General features: G+C 36.6%; 1 protein-coding gene across 23 annotated transcripts in view; it reads right to left on the reverse strand.

Moving 5' to 3' along the window:
* rims2a (regulating synaptic membrane exocytosis 2a) overlaps positions 1 to 11912 on the reverse strand; it is a 206111-nt gene that overhangs the window by 34219 nt on the left and 159980 nt on the right. For 22 of the 23 annotated variants that reach the window (XM_036216125.1, XM_036216124.1, XM_036216117.1 and 19 more), the window contains one exon: positions 292 to 536. In XM_036216125.1, the coding sequence (XP_036072018.1) occupies positions 292 to 536 (245 nt within the window). The remainder of the gene's footprint in view (positions 1 to 291; positions 537 to 11912) is intronic. The other variant, XM_036216119.1, reaches the window with a different exon arrangement.

Raw genomic sequence — 11912 nt, forward strand, 5'->3', positions numbered from 1 at the left:
AAATAAAAAAATCCTCACTTAATGGCAGAAAATGACAGAGCAATAACAACAGCAAGGAATGAATAGAAAAGTAGAAAAGCAAAAAAAGAAGGAAGGAAGATCTCTCGGACACCTGGAAAAAAGAAACAAGCTGTAAAGAAATTTTTTTGTCTCGATGTCCAGATGTCCCGACCTTTGATGGATAGAAAGAGGGGAAAAGGGCTGTAAAACAGAAGGATCAATGCGTTCTTTTTTGTAAGAACAAGAGAAGAGATGTGAGGACAGCATGAAGAAAACCACTGGAAGCCCTACCTGTTTGGCTGAGCTGAGAGGTGCTCCGGCTCTTGCGCGAGATGCCAACCATGGCCTGCATTTTGGCACCAATGCTGGAGCGCCTCTTCTTCTCGTCTGTGCCTACCGTGCCCACCGCCGTGTCGGACTGACTGCCGTCCGTCTTCTCCAGGTTGCACATGTCGCCGCTGATGCTTGTGCTCTTGGTCATGTTCACGCCACTGGATGTGCCCATTTGCCTGTTTTTCATTTTGGATGCAAAGTCACTGTCAGCCACCGCCATTGACAGGGGGGCAACGACACGTAAAAATGAGCAGGGGAGAAAGGGAGACAATTTGGGGAGGTGTGCAATTGGAAAATGGAAAAGCAAAGAGGAAAGAAACGAGAGGAGAGAGGTTAAGGGATGGAGGACACAAAAGACAGAGAGGAGATGGTGTGGTATGAGGTAAAAAGGAGAGAAGGACAGAGTTTGAGCATAGCAGTCAGTGACTTCATGCAGATGATCTTAAATTATTATATTTTTAAGTGAAGACTTTCTAAGTACCGTATTTTCTGTTTTATGAGTCACACCAGAGTATAAGTCGCAGGAGCAAAAAAATGTCTAATCAAGAAGGAGAAAACCATAAGTCGCTCTGGAGTATAAGTAACATTTTTATATTTACCATTTGAAAAAATAAAAACAATAATAATAATTTCATACAATTGAGAAAAATATCAAAATTTAAGAGGAAAACAATCAGATTCTCCTCCATGTTTGTTTTGGACAACACTTCTTCTTCTGGCACTGTCAGAAGAAAATGCAGCGCCCTCTAGTGGTTATTAGTGGAAACAACCGCTAAAGGGCAACTGTTTGCTAGTGGAAAAATAACGAATATATGAGCCTGTTTATGTTTAAAAAAAAATCTCAAATAAGTTGCTCCTGAGTATAAGTTGGCTAAACTATTAAAAAACTGCAACTTATACTCTGGAAAATACGGTATATTTGAAATACTCAAAATGTATTAGAAGAACGGCTACTGTGGACATTTTTTTGATGCAGATTTTTTTTTTTTTTTACTTTAGTGTTGGAAATTAATTTCAGATTTCCTGTTTATTTTCATTTAGTATTTTACAATTGAAATGTGTCAATAAATTTGAAGAAAATTAGTACTTTAAATTATATTTTGAGAATTTTATCGGCAAAAGTGGGAATTTTCAAAGATTTTGGGGACTACTTTCGCATAATCGACCATATCAGGAGGCCAGATGCAGAGGAAACAAGATCTTTACATACATTAAGAAAAAAAAGAAGAGTGATACTAACTGAATCTGTTCTTACAGCCAGATATAGCAAGGAAAAAAAAGTTCTTATCCAAGAGGAGACTAGAGCTTTTGGTCATATCAACACTAGCTTCAAAGCATGGATGAGTATCAAATGTGGGTGAGGGTAGGGTGTCACCTGAAATATAAATCACAAGAAAATTGTTCAACTGGAGCATATATATATAAGCCTAGATCAGGGGTGTCAAACTCAATCACATAAGAGGCCAAAATCCAAAACACACCTTAGGTCGCGGGCCGAACAAGATTAACATTTATTAAACACACTAAAACAACATTTTTAAAACTTTAAAAATGTAACTTTTTAACATAAATATGAATAATAAAAAGGCAGGAATATTATTCCAGAATAAATCAACTTAAATCTTAAATAACTTTCAATATTTTACTCACTATAAAAATATATATTGGTCAAAATTATACAAGTTAGAAATAAAGGCAAGATAACAACGGGGAATTAATAACAATAAAATAAAATTATCTGTAAGGCCGGATAGAATTACCCGGAGGGCCGGATCCGGCCCTTGACTTTGACACATGGCCTAGATCATTCTCTGAGCCAAGGGACACTGTGTCATCTACTGTATTTACTGCACTATAAGGTGCACTTAAAAGGCTTGATTAAAGAAAAAAAAAAAAAAATCAAGCATTCGCATTATGATCTGGAGTGCCTTACATATAGGGTTAGGCACCAATTGGGTTTTATTCGGTTCCAGTGCCAAAGCGGTTCTTTTGTTTCAGTTTCAGTTCCTAATCTATGCCCATTTCAGAACTTCAGTAATAAAAAAATAATGTCTACATCCTTCCAAATCAACACATTTCCATTCCCAAATCATCACATATTGACGCATGGTTAAGACCTTCCATCCATCCATCTTTTTCTTGATCTGGCCCGCCAGATCATTCCATATTTTTGGTATTAATGCCTGATCTTATCTTGCATATTGCAATATATTCGGTGTCCCCAACTCGTCACTTTACGTCCAATTAAATCAAGGCTTCCCAACCTCCGTGCCAAAACCGGTACTGGTCCGGTATTGGGACGTGGACCTCACCGGTATCCTAACCTTAACCCGGTACCAGACAGTCGATACTGGACGCAGATCAATAATGGTTCTGGATGCGGTACCAGGCGCAGACCAGGCTAGGGTTAGGGAACCTGGTTAGGGAACCGGCCGCATCCCGAGCTTTGGTCCGTGTTATAAAGTTATGTTTTTAAAGTTGTATAAACGTAGTTTTAGAGTGTTCAATAAATGTTTATCCTGTTCAGCCCACGATCTAAGGTGTGTTTTGGATTTTGCCCCCTTATGTGATTGAGTTTGACACCCCTGGTCTAGGCCTATCAAACTAGGCAAAAATTTGATGGTCCTTTTTGGTTTTGTACATTTTTCTTTATCACAATTAACCCATTCAAGCATGAATTTATTTCTGTCTATAAAAAAATATATTAAATTAAGTGGGGGCCTGGATTGAATGGTATCTTGAGGAATTAGTGAAAAACTGAGAGGAGGAGTTAAAATTGGACTTGTTTTCCTAAGATCTCTCCATACTGAAGTAGCTGTAGTTTTGCAGGTAGAACAATGATCAAGCAGATGATTGTTTTGTTCTTGCAGTCTACATACTGACGTGCTTGGGTAGGAAGAATACCATACTTTAAATGGTCAACTGGGCCAGACAACTGCAATGTTTATATATTCTACTAATATACAGCAGGGGTGGGGCCTGAGGGTCACATTCCTGCTTGCTTTCTAACATACTCTGCTTTGGCATGTACTATTTGGCTGGACACACCTGATTCAGGTAATCACTCAGGAGTAGGGCAATGATGTCTGAAAAATATGCAGAGATTGAGTTCCTCACTTCTGATTTACAGTCCTGATGTTTCATGGGGAAAGAGAAAACCACAGCAATCCTTCAAATGAGATTCAGCAACCATAAAATTGACAGAAGTTCATCAGTGTCAAGAACGTAGAGTTGGACTGTTCTTGAACAAATAAACTGACTCCATTCTTAAAATGTCCCTCTGCAAAGGAGAGTCAAAAGTTGTACAAAATAGCTGATGGTGATCTATGGACCCCAGAAAGATGTAGCTACCTTTAAAGGGGCCATACCATGAAAATTTTACTTTTTGAGGTTTTGAGTGCATTATACTCCCTCTCTATAAACAAATTGTATTTTGATTTGTTCATGGATTTAAGAGTAATACTCTAAAAAACCTGTGATCTCAGCAGCAGCCCCCCCCATACCCACGAAAACAAGCGGGTCGCATAATGCTGACGTCAGCATGATGTGAACCGCCCCCTCCAGGAAGAATCTGTGCTGCAAGCTCCACCCCCAGACTACAAAGAAAACACACCCACTTTCTCCGTGGAGCATAGGGTGATCATCAGCAAAGAGTTGTAATCTGAGAAGCTCATTTGGCTGCGAGAGGTTTAGATGTTTGTCTAAACTTCCAAAAGAAGAGCCAGCCCATCAGAAGTGGTAGGATTTTATCTTCAGGAGCACGAAACAGACCCGCCAGCAACTCTTTGTCTGTGACCGATGTTTGTTTACAATCGCGAACCGCGGGCATGCACAGGCACACTGAGAAGGCTTGGGCTCAAGAACGACGTTGTGAAATGGGCCGGACCGACAAGGAGCGAAAGGCGAAGCCTTAGAGATCGATTGTTTTACTTCCGGGTATTAAAATAGTCCACAAAAATGACTCATATTTTATCGATAATTAGTTTTTTAGTGTTCTGAGGTAATATATGATCATTTATATGGATATAGTTCACTCTGAAAGGCTTAAGAAAATCATGGTATGGCCCCTTTAACTAAAAGCTGTAAAAATATGACTAATGAGTCTTTTAATAATCGAGTTAGAGTTTAATTTCTACAATGAACTGAGAAGTGAAAAGCAGCAGGACACAGCCGACTGCTGACAGACACAGCAGTGACTTAACCCTTTAAAACCTGAGGTGTCGGCAGTGACGCCTAAACACAAAATCTTTAACGCACTGTAACTATTCAACCGCTAACACGATCAACATAATTCCAGCAGGAGAAAAGCGGCTTGAGCCAAAGAGCATCAACACTGAGGCTCCAATGTTAAAGGGTTCAAACTTAAACAAGATGTTAGAGGAAAGCGTATAATAACTTCTTGAACTTCCTGTTCATTCATACGTTTAAATTCAAGTTTTTCCTGACTTTCATTCAATGTCTATCAGGATCTTACAATACAAAAATACATATTTTTTTTTTTACAATCTGTTTTTATTTTAATTGGTTAAATGTTTTTTGTCAGTTGTAGAATTTGTCATCAGTTCTGCATGAATAATCAGTGTTCATTCTTTTCAAATGTTTTAAGACCAACTCTGTGCCAATTCACTGCACACCCAAAGAACAAAGTCTGTCATCAGGATCATTCCCGATATATAAAAGGGGCCAGTGTCCAATATGAGATCTCAAATGAGCTCTGCAAGGAGAATTATCTGCAAGAGTCCAATTATACTTTCCATCATACACTAATGAGATTAAAAGTTTGATGTAGCGCCCTCAGGCTACTGCTCATTAACTAATTGATAATGTCTTAGACATAACTAGGAGACTAATGTGAGAAAAAAGATTCATTCTCTTACAGAAATCTGATTCAAAATGAGGATCTTTTAGAAATTGTTCAGAGACTTGCAAAAAAATATGTTTTTGAAATTTTGGAAAAAGTCATGTGTATTTTTTGTATCAGCTACATTGACTTTTAACCAACATTTGTTTTCTTTCCATGTTTGGAATGACGGGTTTATTGGCAAGAGTGAGTATGTCTTTAAACAGAGTTTTTGTTCTAATTTTTTTATTTTTATTTTTGTTTACCGAGATGTTTTTAGTGAATTATTATTCAATTCTAACTCAGTGTCCAAAACCTATTTCTGTATTTTTTACAAGGTAATGAATAAAATATATAAAGACCGTAGAAAAATATAGATCTTAAAGTATACCATATTAGTCTGTTAAGGATTTGTTTCCACCAAATCCAGAGCTGTATAATTCTTCTCAGACTCTCAGTGTTTTTGAGCTTGTCATGAGAGCAGGCCAGGCTCCCTGTGTGACTCTGCATGCTTGGAAATCTGGGACTGCTGAGAGATTTCTGCTGCTCACCCTCAGTCTAGCACACCGTGTTCCTCTTGGAAATAGATCACCGTGCATTTTCATCTAGGCCAGGATGTTCCCAAAGCAAAACAAAGTGTGGAACTGAATCTTTTTGAAAAAATACATGACACATGTACTTTACAGTACGGCGTCTCTAATTGATCAATCTGCCTGGAGAACACGCATTTACTGGTAGACGGTACCGTTTGTTTTTCTTTACACAATAACTATCAAAGGTTGGATTTCCACTTGGCAGATGTGTTGAAGAATCGCACAACATTTGTGGCAGCAATTTCAGTTACAGTAGACGTGCTGTGCAAAAGTATAGAAAGCATCTTTGATGCCTTCTGTCCTCTAATTTAATTCTCTTCTTTTAATTCTCTTAATTTATCATCTCTTCTTGATTTGTTTGTGTCTCTCTCATGACAGTAAAACAATAACACGGTCAGTGACCAAAGAGTGTCAGTAAAAACCTTTTTGATCATTCTAAGAATGATTTGAATCTCTCCTTAAGAAAAATGCTTTTTTCATCCCTTCTATAAACAAGCCATTACTCAGGCAGCAATACTGGATGAAAGCACCGTGGAAGACAGGATGTGGGATTTAAAAGTGCTGATGGAAAGCTCATTTCTTAACGTAGAGACCAGTGGCCACAGCAGCTCCAAGTCAATAACAATAATAAGAGAAGAAGAGAATTGCAGTAATCGATGTGAGGTGTGACACGGCTGAAGCTGAATGAAGACAGATGGAGGGGCAAAGACATATTCAATGTAGGAAATAGGCAGAGCGAGATATCAATATAGGATTGGAATGATAGAGGTCTGTCGAGGTGGACAACCAGACTCTCAGTCTAAAGGGAGGGGGCTCAGGGAGACTCAATAGTAACAGAGTAAAGTACGACTTCAGATAGAATGGATTTGGTGTTTATAAGCAAGAGTATAGCTTTATTGCTGATTAACTTAAGTATTTGAGGTGAACCGGAAACTTGAGCAAACTGTTGCTGAGGTAAAGGGGGGGGAGGGGGGGGGGGGTAGTGGGTTGTTGAAAAGGTAAAGCTGGGTGTCATCAGCAAAATGATGAAAATAGATGGTAAGTTCTAGGGCTGGGTATCGGTTATAACTTCCAGAAACGATTCGATTCGATTCACAAGAGCTTGAATCAATTCGATTCCGATTTGTTCTGATTCTTTTGAATTCCAATTCTTCAATTCAATTTTAAGTTTATACACATTTGTTTAGAAATACCTTAAAAATCTACTATTTAATTTGAATATATTTGTATTAATCTGATACAGTTCACATATTGTAAAATGTATTAGTACAATAATGAGATTGTTAATATTATACAGTGTTACATAGATATTCTAAAGGAGAACACATATTAGAACACATATTTTATAATGTTTCCTTTGGATTATTTTGATCTGGAAAAACAACTGAGGGCGGAACTTTATCAAACTAAAACGTGAATGGATTAATTCTCGTTTACTTGTTTGCTTTTATATATTTAATTTACACTTGATTATCTTGAAGAAATACAAGGAATGTGGAAAACTTCACCTGCTCTGTTCTGTACCAGGTATTTATCTGTGAGTCTCACTGGTAGACGTGTTGGAGAAATATACTCAAAATTAACTAATATTGTCTAGGAATCCAATAGTCATTAAAATGACTCGTTACACCCCTGCTAGTGCATGTCTGTCATCTACAGTTGGAAAAGTTGGTGCAAAATGTCAAAGCGGTGAAATCTTGTGAATCTTGCTCCAGGCTTCTTCTTTGACAGGTCTATTTTGTTATATGGAAGACTTGACGAATCACATTTACTAACTTCTCCTCCATGATCAATTTATAAAAGGTGAATAAAAACAGATGTCATGGATTCATCACTACCAAATCCTAGTCCCTGATTGGTCAAAGTTATATATGAATATAATACGTATATGAAAGGGAGCTAATGTTTCAAACAAGAGTGGATGAAGGGTAGAATCAAAGAAAGGCAAAGAGGAGTCATGATTTGAGCATGTCTGTTGATAAACAGAACTGTTTTATTTGCAGCTGAGCTTTTAAAATACTCCAGAATTCGGGAGTTTTGATACAACAGGAGGTTTGGATGCAGAGAGGTGTGAACAGAGTGTTTGGGTGAGCCTCCCTCTGCAGTGGAAGCACTCTTGTACTAAAAAAACCCATATGGCTGTTATGAAGATCAGGGCGATGTGAGCAGGCCTATTTAATGTGCAGCAGATGTTTACTCACTCTGTGACCTCAATCCACGAGACATGAGTCATAGCTGAATGTGGCTAATGGCAACGTTTCTGTCGAATATGCTGCTGCACTGTTCTAATTTTCTACTCTGATGAGCAGAATGAGGAATTTATGTCACTAAGCTGTTTATTTGTTTATTTTTCATCTGCAGGAAGCGTCTCATCTGTTACACAGATCCTGCTGAGTGCCGTCCCATGTGTTAGGATGTGAATGGGTCATTGTAGAATTTACAGTTCAGAAGCTAACTTCTCAGATGACAGAGTTTATGTGGCTAATGGGAATAGAGCAACTTATACATTCTATGAAGTTCACTTGTTTAATATGTTTCAAACTTTTGACTGCGATCAGAAAAAAAATGCAAACCAAAGTGTTAAAAATTTTGAATTTAAAGAGGCCATACCATGAAAATTCTACTTTTTGAGCTTTTAAATGTATTATACTGTTCTTTCCTCACTGTAAAGAACCCATAGCGGTATTCTGATCCGTTTCCGTGTTTCTGAGTAATTCTCTAAAAATATACAGCAGCCCCTCCCATACCCACAAAAACAAGCGGGTCCTCACATGCTTACATCACAAGTTGAGAACCGCCCCCTCCAGGAAGAGTCTGCTCCACCCCCTGGCTAACCCAAACACTGGTTGTGTCAGAATCCCCCGCAATCACTATATAACTAGATTAGCAAATATAGACCACAATGCATTGTGGTAGAACAGTTAGGAACAAACAAAAAAAATGTGTTTAAATGTAATATTTGAATAAACCATCCACATTTTCACCATCAGAACACAGTGGAGTCATAAATAAACGTTGTGAAATGTTCGTTTTTATTCGATTTTCACTTCGAGAAATCGGTGACGTCATATCCGGTGTTTAGAAAAACAAAAGAAAAGTAGTGAGCATCGAGTTCGAATTACCTTTAAGATCCAGGGCACCAAATAGTCCCGCACTATATAGTTTTTGGTAGGTAGAGATGGGGGGGGATTCGGACACAACCACTTTCTCCACGAGCTAGCGGGGATCAGCTAGCTTCACGATTTCATTTTATGATTATTTTCAGACAATAAGTGACTGGCAAATACTGTTACTAAAAAAAAAATTATGTCGATTAATCACGATTAAATTTTTCCAGAGTTGTGATAAATTAGTTATTTTTTTTATAAATTCCTAGCCCTAATATTTACATTTGATAGAATATGCTAATTTAAGATTTCTAAAATATTGAGAGAATCCAAAGATTTACTAAAGTTAATCTTGTACTCTTTATTAAATTTCTGTTCAAACATAAATGTAACTTAAGAACTTTTTAGAACTGGCTGTAATTTTAATTACTTTTTAATTTACATCAATAACTTTGGATTGATAAATGATTCATTCATTCATTCATGTGTTTTGTTTCCTCATTACATCTGGGGAGTTAGTGAGTTTAAACACAAGATTTAACAAAAATATAAAAATCTGCATTATATTAAATAAACGGAAAGATGTAAACATTTACTTTGAAACTGCTTACATCAAACTCTAATATCAGGGATTTTAGTCTGTAGCTACACTTTTATTTCACAAGATAACATAAATCCACTTGTTTATAATATTAATGTGCTTCAGAAACATCCAAGTAAATAATAAAAACAGATAACACTTTTTTCCTGTTGTTTTATCACATGTTTCTGGCTCAATAAAGGAGTACTTACAGAAGTCTACGTTTCAGTCATGTGGTATTGGTTTGGTTCTGGTGGTTTAACTGTAAGCAGTAAACTTCTAAAGGATCAGCTTCAACAATTCAAACAAATCTTTGTTAGAACTGAACTCCACAAGGATCATATCCTACAGGTTTAAGACGTAAACAGGTCACTAGAACAAACTGAATCTGGCATCAGGGTCAGATTTGAACTTTGCGTGTTACTGTGTGAGAGATTGTGCACATCAAGATCAAACTGAGCTGCACGATTCTGCAGAAACGACTTTTCAGATGAATCAAACGCATTCGAACGGTGGGAACGAACAAACCCAGCAGACATTTGGAACAGAACAAATGAACACCACTGGTCCAGACACTGAGCAGCCAAAACACCAAAGCAGGTTCAGCCTTGAAGCAATGCAGGTGGAAAACGACAGGACAAAGTCAAAATTGTTTTTGTACAACACAAAACGTCCCGTTTGAGGACGGCACATGCTCCTCAGAAAGTCTCCACATGTTTCTGCCATGTGTTTCAGGCCCTCACACATGTGGGGTGTGTTTACACACTGACTGTGCAGTAGTGTAGTGTTGAAAGCACACGAGGGTTTAGCTTTTATCTTAATGTGGTTTCTCTTAAGACGAAAGAGCACATTTAATTTGTCAGCAGGGACTAGCTTGGATCCTGCTGTGAATGTAATTTGATAGTGACAACATTTTAAGCTCGGCTTTTATTCCACTCCACAATTCAAAACTAGTTTCTTTGATTTTCATTCTTGCCATACTTGTGTTTTACATTCCTGTACGGTTTACAGTCATTTCATTATTCTCTAACAGCAAAGGTGTCATGTCATGTTGGTTCTAATGTTTTTATAATCTCAATTTGCATACACACCAGTAGGAATGAGTTCATGCATTAATTTCTGATTTGTGTGTGCAATTCTTGATTTGTGCATAACTTTGTATTTATGCATGCATAATTCTTAATTTGTGCATAGAATACCTAGAAACATTGTGTTTTATGTCATTTGTATGAGATTTCCAAGAGAATTTATCCTCAATTATTACTTCTGAAAACTTTATTACTTTAACAAATTGAATATCTTTACCATACCACATTATATTATATTATATTATATTATATTATATTATATTATATTATATTATATTATATTATATTATATTATATTATATTATATTATATTGTTAGATATGGTTGCTTCTGAGACAATTTGTAGTGATCAGTGGAATCCCTGCAGCTGAATAAAATGTGTCTTTAAATTTATTTTTTTTACCTGGATTAGCATCTGCTTCACTTCAACACTGGAAAGATTTGTATCAGTCACATTTTTGCACCTGAACCACACAATTGCTCCACAATGGGTTGCAACAATTTTTTTTCTGAATTATACTCATTTTACCTTATGAGAAAAACGGGTCACTATTGTCAAAGGGAAAATCCTAAATGTAAGTGATGTCGTTCAGATCTGAACTACAGTTTTCTTCTCAGTGGAAACAGCTTCACATGTTCTGTCTCCAGTAGAATAATGTTGAAGGCTCAAAAGCCTCTTTTTGTCTAAAAGCTTTGGGATGGTTTACTCCGCCTACACCCGATTGCACTGAGTTTACTAGTAATGAATGCATTTGCCTCTCATGTTTTAAAAGATAATTATTGGTTATGAACTGCTGCCTTCACTATTTAGACAGTAAATCGGCTCCACATCATTAGTATTAGTGGGAAAAATTGGGATTAAGAAGCTGAAGGACAGGAAAATCACAACACTCTGAACTGCAGGTAGACACATGGACGCACAAGCTACTAAAGCCTACAGTTGTTAGTAACTTTCTTTTGTTTTGGGCAACAGTTTAAGGTTGCTGCACCTGTACGGAGGACTAAATGAGACAATTTGAAATAAATATATACACCATTAAATTATTATATGAATGTGTCATTAGTTATTTAAAACTTGCAACAAATAAATAAAAGTGGAAATCAATGCATGTGGAGTTAAATTTTAAAAGAGCCATTAAAAAGCACATATAATTATTTCTAGGGTTAAATATCAAGTATAACTTTCAGAATCGATTCCATTCCAATTTTTTTTATTCTTTAATTCAATTCTATTTTGAGTTTACACATTTATACACATTTGTTTAGAAATACATTAATAATCTAATATATGTTTTGAATATATTTAGATAAAAAACGACTATGTAAATCGAATACATTTATATTAATCTGATCCAGTTTACATACTGTAAA

This window comes from Oryzias melastigma, linkage group LG16 (genome assembly GCF_002922805.2).
Source record: "Oryzias melastigma strain HK-1 linkage group LG16, ASM292280v2, whole genome shotgun sequence".
Taxonomy (NCBI): Eukaryota; Metazoa; Chordata; class Actinopteri; order Beloniformes; family Adrianichthyidae; genus Oryzias; species Oryzias melastigma.